The sequence below is a fragment of the Camarhynchus parvulus genome, chromosome 1A, assembly GCF_901933205.1.
Source record: "Camarhynchus parvulus chromosome 1A, STF_HiC, whole genome shotgun sequence".
In the NCBI taxonomy this organism is placed as follows: Eukaryota; Metazoa; Chordata; class Aves; order Passeriformes; family Thraupidae; genus Camarhynchus; species Camarhynchus parvulus.
Window position 1 is genome coordinate 68,569,327 of NC_044586.1, and position 16,792 is coordinate 68,586,118.

General features: G+C 47.1%; 1 protein-coding gene across 1 annotated transcript in view; it reads left to right on the forward strand.

Annotated features, from left to right (window-relative positions):
* The first annotated feature begins 1,066 nt into the window (after positions 1-1,066).
* The window catches only part of EXOC4 (exocyst complex component 4), a 351,460-nt gene continuing 335,734 nt past the window's right edge, over positions 1,067-16,792 (forward strand). Inside the window, exon 1 of the mRNA XM_030959908.1 lies at positions 1,067-1,173. Within this exon, the coding sequence (XP_030815768.1) occupies positions 1,088-1,173 (86 nt within the window). The 5' untranslated portion in view covers positions 1,067-1,087. The remainder of the gene's footprint in view (positions 1,174-16,792) is intronic.

Genomic DNA, 16,792 nt, shown 5'->3' on the forward strand with positions numbered 1-16,792 from the left:
CTGCCTCTGCAACAACAGTGCTGGGATTTGCGTGGTGTTTTTTAACGCAAGCTCCCAAAGGATGTGACTGGGAAAGTGGCCTAGAAATGGGGAAAGCGAGGCAGCTTTTGGGAGAGGTTAGTTCCATGTTTGGTGAAAAACAAGCTTTGGATTTCCAGCCCTGGACAGGGTGACATCCACCTTTCCTTTTCCCAAAGGTGATGCTGTGGCAAGGGACGGAGTGTGTCCGTGGCAAAGCAAGGACTGTGGGCAAGGAGGTTGCTGTTCAGTGTCGTGGAATGCCAGCATTGTAGAATCATGGAATATCCAGCGTTGGAAGAGACCCACACAGCGAGGGTTGGGTGTCAGAGCATTTTTGAGGTTGTGGACAGATTCCAATCCGTCACCTCCATCTGCTCCAAAACCACAATTCCTGTGCCAAACGCTCCAGTTTGCTTCCAAGCTCACTTCAGGGACCACCTGGGCTGGCTCATCTTTGGTCACCTCACTGCCTTCCTTTGGGAAACTGGAGGAAATTATTCTTAATAATATTGTAGCTTAAGGACATTAAATTAAGGGAAGTGTCAGCAACTCTTGTGGGTGTATTTGTGATCAGACTCATTCAGGCTGTGACACACTGTGAGCATTTAGCACTACTAATTCATAGAACGCGTTAATTGAAATACTTAACGCACTTTACCCACTTTTAACTCTATAAACTTTTAAATCTCTCACTGTTCAACCAACCCTGCTCCGAGAAGGCTCTGAGGGAATGCATTTGTCCCTCATAACCCCACCATTTGTGCCGCCCCCAGACTGAATGAAGGCTTTTGGGCACAGGTGTCTTTGCAGGTGCATCTTGTCAGGTCGATCATTTTTTAACCTTTTACTCATTTTTAACCACCTGTCGAAGGTTTGAGTGAGAATCTGTATCACCGCCACCACAAAAACTACAACTCCCAGAAGGCTCCGCGGTGCCGCACCCCGCCTTGATGCCGCGTGCCCCGCCCTCCTCGCCTTCTATTGGGTGACAGCTCACCCTCCTCGCTTATGATTGGCTGAGGCGTGCTAGCACGTGTGTCTGCGCCGCGTTTGGGGGGGATGCAAGATGGCGGCGGGCGACGCGGTTGGGAGATACCGCAGCACTGTGGGCAGGAGCAAGGACCCCTCGGGGCTGCTCATCTCGGTTATCAGGTAGGGGCGGCCCCGCTCCGCATCCTCCGGGCCCCTGAGGGTGACCCAGGGCCGGCTGCGGGCTCTGCTGTGCTGGGGAGGCCTGCCCGGCTCGGGCTTCCGGGATGTGGGGTCCGTCCTGGGCATGGGGTGAGCCCAGGTTTGAGCCCCGCGTGAGCCCAGGCTTGGGTCCCCGCTGGCCCTGGAGCGCTGGGGAGGCTGCAGTGCTGGAGAAAGCCTTGTCCTGAGGGTTGTCCCGCTGTCCTGCCGCCCTGCCCGGCGCTCTTCCTCCTGCTCCCAGTGCTTTGCTTCATGCTGGGGTCAGAAGGACCTGGACGGGCTGGGCCGAGGGGCTGAGACCAGCGGGGTGAGGTTCAGCAAGGCCAAGTGCCGGGTGCTGCGTTTTGGCCCAACAACCGCCAGTACTGCTCCAACCTGGGGCAGAGGGGCTGCGGGTTTGTGCAGCAGGACCTGGGGCTGCTGCTTGAGCCCAGGTGGGCAAGAAGGACAATGGCACCTGGTCTGTGTCGGAGTTTGTGTGGCCATTGGACCGGAGAAGTTATTTTCACCTCTTCTGGGCATTGGTGAGGTCGCACCTTGGGTGCTGTGTCCTGTTCTGGGCTCCTCAACTCAGAGGACATTGAGGGGTTGGAGAGTGTCCAGGGAATGGAGCTGGGAAGGGGCTGGAGAACCAGGAGGGGCTGAGGGAGCTGGGAAGGGGCTGGAGAACCAGGAGGGGCTGAGGGAGCTGGGAAGGGGCTGGAGAACCAGGAGGGGCTGAGGGAGCTGGGAAGGGGCTGACCTGGAGCAAAGGAGGCTCAGGGGCCCTTGTGGCTCTGCACAAGTCCCTGCCAGGAGGGGACAGCCGGGGGGGTTGGGCTGTGCTCCAGGGAACAGGGACAGGAGCAGAGGGAACGGCCTCAGGCTGGGCCAGGGGAGCCTCAGGGGGGATTTTATGGTGAATTTCTACACAAGAAAGGTCTTCAAACACTGTAGGGACCCTGTCACTCCAGGGGCCGTGGTGGACCCCCATCCCTGGAGGTCTTGCAGAAATGCTGCATGTGGCACTCAGTGCTCTGGTGAGGTTCTGTCACAGGTTGGACTCAGTGGTCTTGGAGATCTTTTCCAAACTCACTGATGCTGTGAATAAACCCAGCAGGTGGTACCAGTTTAATTCCATTCATGAAGGCCAAGGCACTGTCATGTTATTGCTGTGGGGTCCATAAGTGACACCCCCACCTTCAAACTGAGTAAAATTCATCTGGCTGGAAATCTGGAGGACCAGTGAGTCCAGTGGGTGGACTCCATCCTGTGTGGGACTGCCAGAGTGGGCAAAGTGCTGCTGCTTCCATGTCTGTCTTGTGGGCAGTGAAAACAAGGAGTTGTGTCCAGTCCTGTTTAGCCACTGATTTTTGTCTGCCCACATTGCTGAGCTTGGCTCTGCTGGAGGATGGTTCTGTGATACACCTGGAAGTGAATTCAGTTTTTCCTCCCCAGTACTTTCTTTAACTGCTTGTAAATCTTTCCTGTGCTGCTTAAACGCAGAGGATTGGCAGCTGATTGCCCACGCTGAAGGTTTTGAATGCTCTCACATGTTTTGAATGTTCTCACGTGTTTTTGAATGTTCTCACATGTTTTGAATGCTCTCACACAGTGGGTGTGGGCAGCTGCAGTCTCACCAGCAGGATGCTGGCAGTTGTAATGAGCTCCCAAACTTTGGCTCCTACTCCAGTGTCTTGGAGAGAATCTGTAGTCATTCTGTTACTTTGGAGAAGTTATTGTGGCACTAGTTCTGTATCTAGGAAAAGTTATGATTTAAATATCCCCTGTAAATTATAATGTTTAGGACAAAATTAAATTGTTTTTCATCGCTCTGGCCTTTGAAATGTTGCAGAACTTGAGGGAGATGTTGGTTCTATAAAAACAAAGCAGCTGGTGCCACTGTCTGTGGAAGAATAATAAACATGCACTTGTTGTGCAGCATTTCCTGTTGTAATCATCTTTTTCCATGGTTCCTGTAATTTCCAAGAGTATTTTAAGGTCTTCCTTTTGTACCTGTGTTTTAATGAATCCAGGCTTATTAAGTTTATTTAAAACCAGAAGAGTGAGCTCACAGTGCTCTATTCTCCAAATGAAAAGAAATGTTTGTCTCAGAATCTTTGGCTTCCAGGCACTGATACCTTGGCTAGTTTAGGACCAGTTTTTAGACACAACACTGAGTTATTGACTTTATGAAATTAAAGTTATTCAATAGAACAGCCTGATAACTAAACTTCCAGAATTTAATTAGAACTTGGGTTGGATGTAGAGATTCTCTGCAGAGCTTGACGTGTCAGGTTGAGCCAGACCATGAAAACCTGAGGGTAGAACTGATTGCAGAGGAAGGAAAAAGTGTTGTGGTAATAATATTGATGTTTCTTCGGCTTAGCCAAGTGCAGAAAGCAAATGGTGTGAAAAGGAATTTAAATCACTTTTCTCCAGATGTTGTTTTTGTGTAGGAGCTCAGGTGAGGATGCACTTGCCAAGCAACAGGTGAATTTTTTACTGGTTTGTATGGTCATAAAATACCACTGCAGACAAATTTAAACCTGTGTGACTTAAATGTAATTTTACTCAGCTTCAGAGAAATATTACAAATCTTACCAGCGAGCTGTTGGTTTGAAATGTGGCTGAGTTTCCTTTTGTTGATGGCTTTATTTCCAAAACATTTATGCATAACAGAGGCTTCTGCCAATCCTTGTGGTTTTACACTTGCATGTCCCTGTTTATGCAGGCTGTTTATTTCTCCCTTGTTGCTGTGTGAAAGGTCCATAAAGGGAACAGTGGATGAAAACCAGCAAACTGTAAACAAACAAAACCAGAGGAGCTTCTTTAAGTATTGATGTTTTACTTGGTTATAGCAAAGACAGGGATGTTTTCCAAAAAAACCAAACATTGTTAGGTCTGCAAAATCTCTTCGTATTGTCTATGAAATGCTTTGAAGTGTGAAGCTGAAAGGCTTTCTGTAAACAGAAATTATTTTATTAATGAAGGGATAATTTTTGATATTTACTTGAGCTCAGCAGCTCTCACTCACAAGAGACTGAATAATTCCTTTTTCTGTGATCCCAGATTTAGGGATTCTTGTAGTTCTGTGACTGGAGTTGCCAGGAGAAAGTGTCTCAGTTCCAGGGAGAATGTTTGGGGCGAGATCCACGACCAAGTTTAACTTGCATAGCAGCACTAAAATCAAGTCAGAAATGGAGTTTTATGGGGTTTGGGAATTTTAAGTCATCCCTGCTCTCTGTGGTGCTGCTTTTCAGCAGCTCTGAATGCAGAAAGCTCTGAGATGAAGGAAAACCCAACAGGAAAGAGAGTCCCACTTGTAATCCCTTTCTGTCCCTCTGAAGTGTCACTTTTCCTGTTGTGTCAGGGAACACATTGGCTCTTTGTGAGTTGTTTCCTGTAGGAGGATCCCTGCACTCATGGAATTCACCTTGGTTTTCCAGTTGTTGCCAAGAACGGAGACTAAAGGCAGCCTCAAGGATGGATTAATTTGGAACTGTCAGGAGTGTGCAGCTGTCCCAGGACAGGACTGATCCATCCCAAAAGAGCCAGGAGCTCCCAGGGAATTCCCAGATTTAGGAAGGTGTAGTTCCACCCCCAGCAGTGCTGGGGTCACACTGAGTTCTTGGTCAGTTCCTCTCTTGTTTCTCCCAAAGGAGAAATAAAGGGATTGTCCACAACAATAAATCTTTTGGAAGTAAAGAGTGTCTGGGAAGCTTAATGAGTGTTTGCAAAGTCTGCCCTTAAATTCCCACTTTAACTGCAGCTCCAAGGAGCTTTCCTTCTTTTCCCTGTGTTTTTACAGCTATTGGAAGTATCTTCAATTTGTCCTTGTCCTCAGAGTGCTGAGAAGAAATGAGCATTATTTGCTACAAGTAAAGAGTTCCTGGGATTGTGACTTCCAGAGTGGATATTGGATGTCAGAGCTCTACAGCTTCTATCGCTGTGCTGCTGCACTTGTGCTCATTCCTCAGCACACCCACCTCCAAAACCTGCTCATTCCTTCGTGGATGAGAAAGATCCTTCCATTTCCTTAAATAAAAGATGCTGTCTCAGAAATCTCCTGCTGATCCCAGGGGCCTTGGCAATGGCTTTTTAGAAACCATGCAGATAACAGAGCAAATTTGGCTCTCCTGCTGGAGGACAACTCGGGCAATGTTTTCTTTTATCACTCAGAGGACAAACACGTGTTTGTATATTGATTTTTCCTAACCTTTTGTTTTGTTGGTAGCTGGTTGAAGCAGGTTTTGTATTCTGAAACAAGCAACCTGGCATTTAGCAAATGTTTTTTGTTTTTTTTTTTAAGACAGAGAGATCTTGTCAGATTTTTAATTGGTGAATGTGTCTGCTTTTTATTTATTGTTGGGCGTTTTTCTTCCCAATTAAAGGTTGCTATTTTTTAAAACTGGCCTTTAATAGCTTCTTTAATTGGGGGAAAACAAACTTTAGCAGTGACTCCATAAGACCTCAGTGAAATTTTGGTGCTGAGCTTTCACAGAAGCACCCAACAGATCTCTGCAGAAGTTGAGATTTCAGGCAAAAAACCTTGACCATGCTTTATTTTTCACAAGTGAGATTCTTTTTCTTTAGTGCTTGTGTCCATTATTTTTATTATAAGTGAACTTGCTGAATGGATTTTTGCTGATGACCTGGCATTTGGTCTTTTCTGTGTCTAAACCAGTAGAGCTGAGATGCCAGTTTGTGATGGAGAGTGAGGAACAGCAATGTGGAGCTGTAGCATTTGAGAAATAGCTGCTACAAGGAATAAACTCGAGTTATTCTGATCTGTAATGGTCTCTTAAAACCAATTTTATTGCAAATGGTGTTTTCCAGTGTTATAAAGGTAGCAGTTCTTCTATGAGAAAAGTACTTCAGAAATTCCCTGAAAATAAATTGTATATGGCAGAGTGTGGTTGTAAACTATAAATTTCCTTGAAATGATCTCCAGGCACTTGTATAAAATGTTTAGGTATTTTGCAAGTGTTGGGCTGTAGATTGATACAGACCCTTAGTTGCATTTAAAAATGAGTAAATGTGAATACACAACCACATAGAAAAAGGACAAGAGGTGTGTGACTGTGCCAAGTTAAAAGCTCCAAGTACTTCATTTTTCAGCTCTTATTTTAGCTTTAGCCAGTGCAGAGCTGGAGTTGAACCCACCCTGGCAAAACTAGGAAGTGCAAATACTGGGTTTTGTTAGGAAGTGATTGTGCTTTTAAATCTTTCAGAGCTGTTGCCTTCAACAGCTCTTGGTTCTGGTGCAGCTTTGAAACCTTCAGGTGAATGATGAAATTCCCCAAGCCTCCTGCTGCAGGTGTGATACCAAGGATAGGTTCGTGGTTCAGCATGGAGAGTGGCTCCCAAAATATTCTTTATGCTTCAGTTATCCAGGTGACAGGTCTGAGCAGCACTGTCCAGCCTCTGCTCTTGCAGATCTGGAAATGCTGATCCTCAGGGCTTTGACTTTCTCCTGGGAATGTGCTAATACGTGGAATGGCTGATTTAATTTTTGGATCTAAAATTAATTGCCAAAAGAAGAGCTGGTCCCTGTGCTTTCCTGTCCTGGACAGGGTCTCAGTGGAGGGGCAGCTGAGTCCCTCTGTGCCTGGAGGTGGAAGTGGCATCTCCTGGGGCTGTTTGCTGCCTCCATCCCTGTTCCTACCTGGGAAATGTGCAGCTGCTTGGTGTCCCTGGGGTTTTCCTGTGTGTGGGATTGAAACTCTCCCTGAGCTGCTGTTGGAGCCATCTGAAGGAGGGCAATTCTGCTGAAGCCACTGCAGTCCAGTCTTTGTTTCAGAAACCAGCTGATCACTCCCTCCCCTGGCATCATTTGTATTGGGGTGAGGAAATTTGATTAAATGTTGGTGAATTTAGCAAAATAAAGAATTCCCTGCTGGTATTTATTTAGATGGTTGGAGGCTGCTCAGCCTTTTTGCTGCATGTCTCCTGTACCCATCTGCAAGTCCTCAATGATAAAAAGATCACCAGGTTCTGTTGAAAATGCTCTAACCAACTGTGTAAACAGCATGAAAGATTAATGGAATGTAAGTAGAGGAGGAAAATGTTTTAAAATGCTCTGTTTGCTCTGGGTGCTTAACAGGATTGTGAACAGACTTGGTGCTGCTGTTCTTGTAGTGAGTTATTTCTTTGCACAAGGGAGAGGGAGTTCCCTGCAGGCTGTACCGTCATTCCCCTTGGTGAGGGTGGAAGGTGCTGGCCTCAGGATTTCACTTCTTTTTCAATTTATTATTTATAATTGTTCAATCAGTTTTTTAGAATACATTCCCCATGCCCATTGACTTGGACTCTACAGTTTTTGATTACCTGCTTTCCAGCACCTCATGGTCTCTGTGAAGAAATATCTTTCCTCAATGGTTTAATTCATTTCCACAAATCCAGAATTTCACAGCAACAATCCATTAACCTGTGAAAATAATGAGAAAACATTCAATATGTTGCTGCCAAGTTAAATTGTTAAATACCTTTTGGAGTCTTATTTTTTTTTCCTTCTGTCTGGCTTTGTTTTATAAGGACCCAACTTTTACAGTGGTTTCCATGAGCCTCTGGAGAGGTTTCAAAACATGAATTATCAGATTATACACTTTGAGGTTAAATAGTGCTGGAAGCTGTAGATCACCCCATTTGGGACTTGTCTTTAAGACAACAGTTTTCAATTATAAAATTGAAATAAGTCCATTTAGTTTAATGAACCTGTGGAAATTTGTAGCTCAGTGGAGACGCAGTGGGTTGAAGTAGAGTTGTTCTTGTCCCAGGGAGCTTTATAAAACATTTTCGATGTGATCTCTTGAAATGGAGCTGCTTGTGATGTCTTGTGGGGTGTAAGGGCAGTCAGGAGGAAGAATTTGTGCTGAACTGCTCTGGATAGGCTGTTTTTTTACACCCATAAAAATAAGGTTGGAAGCAGGGGGAAGTATGAATAAACAGCTGAATTTCAGAAAGGAGTGGATTTTATTGTTTCTTCACTTATGCATTTTATTCTGATTAACACAGGGACTTAAATGCTGATAAGGTAAATGTGTTCAAAATGTTTCTTTGATCTCAGGTGTTGCTTGGCATTTTCACGGCAAGGCCCAGTCCTTGAAATGCTCAGTGTCAAAGCCACTGTGTGATATTGTGTTTCCAGCTTTGAGGGGGAAGGCAGTAACAAATGAGTGCATTTGTCACGGGTTATTGCTTGCAGAGCACTTAAACGCATCTTCCACGCCTCTGGGAAGTCAACACTTGATCCTCCCAACAACGTGCGCTTCAGACTCGCTCACTGCAGCAATTCCTGGGATCATTTTCAGCTTGACAGTGCCGAGGAGCTCTCTGCTCAGGGCAGCATGTGCTGGGCAGTGAATGTGGGAGATGATGCCTCTCATCTCTCGTACCTTGTTCCCCTCTCTCACACACTGACCTCTCCTCTCATCTCGGGTACCTTGTTCCCCTCCCTCACATGCTGACCTCTCCTCTCGGGTACCTTGTTGCCCCCCTCGCACATTGACCTCCCTTCTCTTGTATTTTGTTCCTCACACACTGACCTTTCCTGCCTTCTCAGGGACCTTGTTCCCCTCACACACTGACCTCTCATCTCGGGTACCTTGTTCCCCTCCCTCACACGCTGATCTCTCCTCCCTTCTCGGGTATTTTGTTCCTCCCCTCACTCGCTGACCTTCTCGGGTACCTTGTTCTCCTCCCTTCTAGAGTACCTGGTTTGCCTCCCTTCTCGGGTACCTTGTTCCCCCCCTCACATGCTGATCTTCTCCTCCGTCTCGGTTATTTTGTTCCCCCCACTCACACACACTGACCTCCCTTCTTGGGTATTTTGTTCCTCACACGCTGACCTCTCCTCCCTTCTCGGGTACCTTGTTCACCCTCACACCCTGACCTCTGCTCCCTTCTCGGGTACCTTGTTCACCCTCACACCCTGACCTCTGCTCCCTTCTCGGTGTTTTGTGTTCCCCCTCACACACTGACCTCTCTTCTCGGGTACCTTGTTTCCCCTCACACGTTGTCCTCTCCTCCCTGCTCAGGTGTTTTATTCCCCTCCCTCACAGGCTGACCTCTCCTCCCTTCTCGGGTACCTTGTTCCTCACATGGTGACCTCTCCTCCCTTCTCGGTGTTTTGTTCCCCCCCCCCCCCCATCACACACTGACCTCTCCTCCGTTCTTGGTGTTTTGTTCCCCCCCTCACACACTGACCTTTTGCTCCCTTCTCAGGTGTTTTGTTCCTCCCCTCACACGCTGACCTCTCCTCCATTCTCGGGTACCTTGTTCTGCCCCTCACAGGCTGACCTCCCTTCTCGGGTACCTTTTTCCCCTCCCTCACACGCTGACCTCTCCTCCCTTCTCGGGTACCTTGTTCCCCTCACAGGCTGACCTCCCTTCTGGGGTACCTTGTTCCCCTCACATGCTGACCTCCCTTCTCAGGTACCTTGTTCCCCTCACATGCTGCCCTCTCCTCCATTCCCTGGTGCTGTTCCCCGGCTCTCGCTGTTCCCGCCTGGCGGAACCCTTGGGCTCAGTGCCGCTCTCTCCTGTTGCTCTGCTCGGCCTCGGCTGTCGGGGCACCCCAAATGCTGCAGCGATCCCAAGGGCTCGAACCCAAATGAGAAAGCAAGTGCTGGAATTGCTGTGTGGCCATGGCCATCAGCAATGGGAGTAACTGCTTTCTATTAGGTTTCTTTTTACTCTGCTTTTTTTTTCCTCCTACTTTTTAATACTGATGTTTCCTTGGCACATTGCAGCTGTTTCCCGCAGAGAGGAGACTGAGCTTTCTAGACATCCACAATGCTCTGCTGAAATTATTATTTGTTGCTTCTAGCAACTGCTTCCTTTGTTTAACTCCACAAATCCTTTGTTGTTCACAATTGTCTTTTGGCTAAAGCTGTACTTTTCTGTACCTTGTTGTACTCCGGTTTGTATTTCAGGTCCTTTGGTGTGGTGTAACACGGAGAATAACAGGACAAAATAATCCCCTTAATTTTCTTTCCTGAGGGGTGATTTTGATAGTTTTAATGCTGTACTGTAGATTTTATTATCTAGATGTAAGCGTGTATGATAATTACGTGATAAATATAACATGAATCCCCCTGTGCTGGGCACTGCTGAGGTCCCATGTCAAATCCTGAGGGCAATTTTGAGCCTTATGTGATACGAAGGGCATTGAGGGGGTGGAGCAGATCCAGAAAGGAGCTGGGAAGAACGAGAAGGGGCTGAGGGAGCTGGGAAGGGTCTGGAGAACCAGGAGGGGCTGAGGGAGCTGGGAAGGGGCTGGAGAACCAGGAGGGGCTCAGGGAGCTGGGAAGGGGCTGGAGAACCAGGAGGGGCTGAGGGAGCTGGGAAGGGGCTGGAGAACCAGGAGGGGCTGAGGGAGCTGGGAAGGGGCTGGAGAACCAGGAGGGGCTGAGGGAGCTGGGAAGGGGCTGACCTGGAGCAAAGGAGGCTCAGAGGCCCTTGTGGCTCTGCACAAGTCCCTGCCAGGAGGGGACAGCTGGGGAACAGGGACAGGAGCAGAGGGAACGGCCTCAGGCTGGGCCAGGGGAGGTTTAGATTCTGGTAACAGGAACAGTTCCTCCTGTAAGAGCTGCCCAGGAGGACATTAAATCCCTCCATTCCCTCCGCATCCTGTGGATGTGGCACATGGGGATGTGGGTCAGTGGTGGCCTTGGCAGTGCTGAAGGAACAGTTTGACTTGATGAATTTATGGGTCTTTTCCAGCCTTAATGTGATAAATTGTGAAACATATTCAGCAGAGTTTTACAATACTTTTGTGTAGTATCTCCCCAGCATTTGTTGCCTGCAGATTTCTGAGTGAGCAGTAAAAGAATTATCCTTTAACTCTCACCCAAACCATAAATCAGTGAAAACCTCACCCAATTTCTTTGGGAGGAAGGGATCTTGTGTATCCCAGAAATTCTGGATTTTGCCCAGGGCTGCTGCTGTTCAACAGATTTTTGGTGTTTTTGCTGGAGGAACAGGTCAGTACATCAGTGAGTCCTGCCTTGGCCACACATGAAATGCAGCTGGAGCTTTGAGCAGGACAGGCTTTCAGCCACGCTGCTTTGAGCAGTTGGTACCACAAACTGTGTGTTTGGAGCTTCAAAGGTGTTTTAAAGTGAGGAACTGGGAGCCTCAACAAGGTGTGTGATACAGCACAGAGCCCTAGGAACAGGTGATGGGAAGTTTACTGTGGATTCCTGTGAAAACTGGAGCTTTGTTTGATTCCCCCCCAGTGATTCAGCACTCAGTTCAATTGCACTTCACTAAAATGTTCTTTTTCCTGATCAGATGAGAACTATTTAAATTTGATCCACTTGCCTTTTTTCTTTTTTTTTTTTTGTGGTGTTTCCCACTGTCTTTAATGAATATTTTCATTTGACTGAGCGAGTCTGAGTGAAGAAAAGTGAATTGCACGCTCAAAGAAACCTGATCCAGAAGGAAAAGAGGATTATTCCTGGATTTCCAAGCTGCACCTGTGCATCCTGTAATACTCTTTTCTGCCTTTAACCACAAATATTTACATAAGTCTGCTCTGATGTTGGGGAGCAGAAGAAAAAAGGCTTTTCTAGAGACACCAAGATGCTGAACACCCACGGTTGTGGACAAAACCAGCAGGGTCTTCAACCCTCCTTTCCTGTAAGAATTATCTGGTCCTAACTGAGCATTAATTTCCTAAAACTTGTATTTGCATTATCTGTTTCTTCAGTTTTGCTTCATAAAAAAGAATCTGCAGAAGCATAATGCCCACATACTGTTACTGCAATGTTCTTCCTGTGAAACAAATTTTCTAGTCAGGAAATGGATAATTAAGCCTCAGTTTGCCATCCATAGCTTAGCAGTAATCACACTTAACAGGGCTGGCCCTAGGGCAGGTAAAATAGGCAGGCAGTTATCCACCCAGCCTGGCTGGAGGCATCAGGAAAAGCAAATTTACAGAAATGAAACATTTATTATTCATTAATGTTAACAGTTTTCTCTTAAAAATTGACATAATCTAATTTTCTTGGTGTTTTATTGGGCAGGTAGGAAGCTGACAGCGGGCTGGCAAAAGGAATTGCTCATCTGCACTAGAAAACAGAGAAAAAAAATATAATACAAACTGTGTGGGGGAAAATGAGTCCTCAGTGTAAAGAGAAATTCTTGCTGAATCTCAAATTTGATTGCGGTTCAAAGTGTAATTGTGAAGTTGATGCCTGTAAATGGATCATCTTAAAGGTTGTAGCTGAATTTTTTGCCACAGTGCAAAATATAAGGGGGTGGGGGGCAGCAAAATGTAGGATTTGGTGGAAAAAATACTCTTGTGAAGGGAATGAAGTGACAGGGGATGAGATGCAGTAGGGGGGGTGTGGATGGCACTGCAAATTCAGGTTCACAACGCTGAGTTTGTGAGTGCTCCAAAGGTATTCGGCACCTTCCTAACCCAAATGGGGATGGATTGTGGGCATTTGGAGCTTGAAAATTCATGGATTTGTCTCTACCTGAGCTATTTTTGTTTTTGACCCTTGTAGAATAAAAGAGAGGGGGAAAACGGGACAAAGGAGAATGGCTTTAAGGTGGAGGAGGTTGGATTTAGATGAGGTTTAAAGAAAAAATTCTTGGCTGGGAGGGTGGGGAGGGGATGGGATGGAATTGCCAGAGCAGCTGGGGCTGCCCCTGCATCCCTGCAATGCCCAAGGCCAGGCTGGGCACTGGGGCTGGAGCAGCCTGGGACAGTGGGAGGTGCCCCTGCCATGGCTGGGGTGGCGCTGGATGGGCTTTGAGGTCCCTTCCCATCCAGCCCATTCCATGGAAATAGAGCTGCTTCTCCAGTGCTTCAGTCTGAGGTACATCCACAGGGTGTAAACTAAATCTGAATTTTCCCCATCAAACACGAAACTTGCAAATAGCGGTGGAGGAGATTGCAGATTTGTTTAGAAACCTGTTTTCTTTCAACATTTGCTGTGGACATCTATGTGGACAAAATACTCTGGAAGCTTTGTGGTTTGGCAACACCAGCTGAGCTCTTTGGGCCTGTGAGTGCCTGTGGGACCTGCCATGGTGCCAGGAAAAGCATTTCACAGAATCACTGAATCCCTGGGTTGGGAGAGATCTTCAAGGCCATGGAGTCCAGCCCAGCCCCTGGCACCCAGTGCCCCATCCAGGCTTGTTAAACACCCCCAGGGATGGTGACTGCACCCCCTCCCCGGGCAGCCATTGCAGAACTTTATCCCCCTTGCTGGAAAAGCTTTTTCCTGCTCTCCAGCCTGAATTTCCCTTGGCACAGCTCGAGGCTGTGTGCTCTGGTTGTGTCAGAGCTGCTGGAGAAAGAGCCCGAGCCCAGCTGGGCACAGGCACCTTTCAGGGGCTGCAGGGAGTGCTGGGGGCAGCCCTGAGTCTCCTTTTGTGCAGGCTGAGCACCCCCAGCTCCCTCAGGGGTTCCTCGCAGGGTTTGTGTTCCCAGCCCCTCCCCAGCCTCGCTGCCCCTCTGGCCGTGCTCAGTGTGCCAAGGTCCTTGCCAGGCTGAGGGGCCAGAGCTGGGCACAGCCCTGGAGCTGAGCCCTCCCAGTGCCCAGGGCAGGGCACGGTGACCTCCCTGCTCCTGCTGCCCCTGCACTCCTGGCACAGCCGGGTGGCACTGCCCTCCCAGTGCCCAGGGCACAGTGCCCTCCCTGCTCCTGCTGCCCCTGCACTCCTGGCACAGCCGGGTGGCGCTGCCCTCCTTGGCCACCAGGGCACACCAGGGCTCCTGTCCTGCTGCCCACCAGGTCCCTTTGTGCCTGGCCCTGCCCAGCCACACCATCCCCAGCCCGTGGCACTGCAGGGGTTGTTGTGGCCGAAGTGCAGCACTGGGCACTTGGACTGATTAAACTTCATTCAGTTTCCTGTGGTTGTTCTCAGTTTGCTGGGCTTCTCCATCTGAGGACTGAGCAGACAAATCTGGTGTGTGTTTCATCCACATCAAAGCCCTTTTTGTAGGAGTTTGGTGCAGATGAGCTGCCCACATTTGTGGGAACAGGAGTGATACACAGAATAAAGATTAACCTGTGTGTGATGTGTGTTGTCTGGTGGGATTGACAATGTTAAATCCTGGTTGGAGGCTGGGATGCTTTTGAGGCTGGAAAATAGCATTTTTACAGAAGGAGGTGAGTGGTTTCATAGTTCTGCAGCTGATCATGCCTCTAGCATTGCTGTGCTCCTGGAGTTATCTGTTGTGCCACATGATGAGTGGTACAATGGTGTTTGTTTTCTTTTGCTGCTGACTAGCTCAGTAAACATCATGTTCTCTCAGCTTCCAACAATAATAGAAGTGTATTAGCTTGTGGAGAAATGATATCTTATTTTCTGTCCTTTTACAGCATCTGCCTGTTGTTCTCTTGTGTTGTTTGAATGCTGGAGAGGTTCCTTTTTCTTCCTTTCCTCCCCAGATTAATGCATCACAGTGTGGGAGTAATTTTGGACAGAAGATGAGACTGGGTGGTAGTTGTTCATTGGGCACATGCACATCTGGGCCAGATCTATGGAAATCATTGATTTGTAAAAGCACAAAGAGCTATCCAAAACTGCCTGTAGTGTGAAATAATTTCCTGCAGAGTGTATGGAGTGTGCTGGTGTTAGATGTTGCTGGGACCAGATAAATTACATTGGTTTGTAGAGAAATTCCTTTTATCCCTGCAGAATGCATGGCAGTTTTGAAGCTCTGCCTGTATTTCTGTGGTAAATACACACCACAATTTTATATCTTATAAAAATGAAACATGGTGTGACTTCCTTCAAGAGGCACAGAGCAGCTGGCATTGAAAGGGACCTCAAAGCCCATCCAGTTCACTGGGCTGGGACCAGGAGCTCCAAGCCTGGCCTTGGACACTGCAGGGATGCAGGGGCAGCCCCAGCTGCTCTGGCAATCCCAGCCCAGCCAGGAATTCCTCATTGCCAAGATGCCATCCATGCCTGCCCTCTGGCACTGGGAGCCATTCCCTGGGTGCTGTCCCTGCAGGCCTTGGCCCCAGTCCCTCTGCAGCTCTCCTGGAGCCCCTGCAGGCCTGGAATGTGCTGGAAGCTCTGCCTGGAGCCTTCCCTGCTCCAGGTGAGCACCCCCAGCTCTCCCAGCCTGTCTTCTCAAAACTGAGCATTTTACGGAGAAAACCATTTAATTTTGCTCCTCAGAGGAAAATTCTGAGACTCTGAGGTCTGTGGGGAGGGAAAAAACCTCTAATACCACAAATGGCTTTTTCAACTGCTTCTGAGTACTTAGTTGAGCATTTATAAAAAGTATGTAAATCAAAAATCTTGCCTTTCTCTTCACTAAAAAGTGAATTACCCTTTAGCTTTTGATGGCTACAGTCTGTGCAGCTGCTTTAAGAGGAAAGGTGAGAGTAAATTCAAACTTCTTCTGGGTTGTGGCACTTTTTCCCTTCACCAGAGGTGCTGAAGCAGGAAGATTCTTGGAGAGCTTGGAGTTCATTCAGTTTTTTTTAGAGAGGTGCAGCCTTGTGCAGAAGTGTTATGGCTGGCATATCTATATATATATAAATATGTATACATGTGAGTACTTCTTCCTGTGTATTTACCTTTGGAAATGAGCTGTTCCTGGCTTTCATGTGAGTTGTTGGAGGAAGCAGTTGAAGGCTTTGGGTGTTTGCACAATGTCAAGGCTTCAGGACTCCTGAAAAAATCCTTCCATCTCCTCCCTCTGCTCATTGGGTTGGATGCTGAAAATAAGAGATGAAAAATGCTTGTGACCTACAGATCAACTTCTACTAAAATGAATAGTCCCAAAGGACGTTTTTTATTAATCTAATTTCAGTGTAAATTCAGTGACCTCAGGGAAATAACAAGGTTCATTTATTTTCTCCTGAGGAAAGTGCTGTACATCCCATGATAAAAACATTTCAGAATTGTGTCTGATCATCTTCTCCTCTATCCTGTCTTCCATCTGTGGGAGTGACTCCAGTGAATGAAGCATTTTGCTTTTGTGTCATCTGTATTTTTAGCTATGTCAAATCAGAAGTCTGTGAGATTTGGCTCAATGAATTTCTGTTTCACCATAGCATAAAAATGTCTCTCAGCAGACTCAGAGCCAGTTGGAATTGTTGTAATCCTGGTGAGCTCTTGCTAATGAGACAGGCATCTGCAGCCATCCAGCTGCCAAGTACAAATTCCAGGTATCTGACAGAGGAGGAGGATTCTTATTTGGAAAAAATCAAAATTAAAAAAAAAAAAACAAGTGAAGTGCTCAGGAATCCCTCCTGGAAACCCCCACTGAGTTCATCATCTGCTACTCGGGATCTAAACTGATTTTCCTTCTGTTTGTCCTCTGTTTGGAGTATTTTGCAGGGAGTTCTGAAATGCTGGTGTATATTTATCATTGTTTCATAATCCTGTCCTGTTTTGTGATTCCCCCTTCAAAGTTCTTCCTGCAAAGTTCCTTTCCCAAACAATTTGGATCCTTTCTGTTTGACAAACACTGTGTTGACTTTTCTTCTTCCTTGCAACACATTTTAATAGGACTAAAATAAGCAGAGATGCCCTTGGCTTACTTTTCTGCAGTGTTAGCAGGAGCATGGATAAGCTCAAGAATATTAAGTATTCCTTGCTTTTCTCTTCTTTTTTTGTA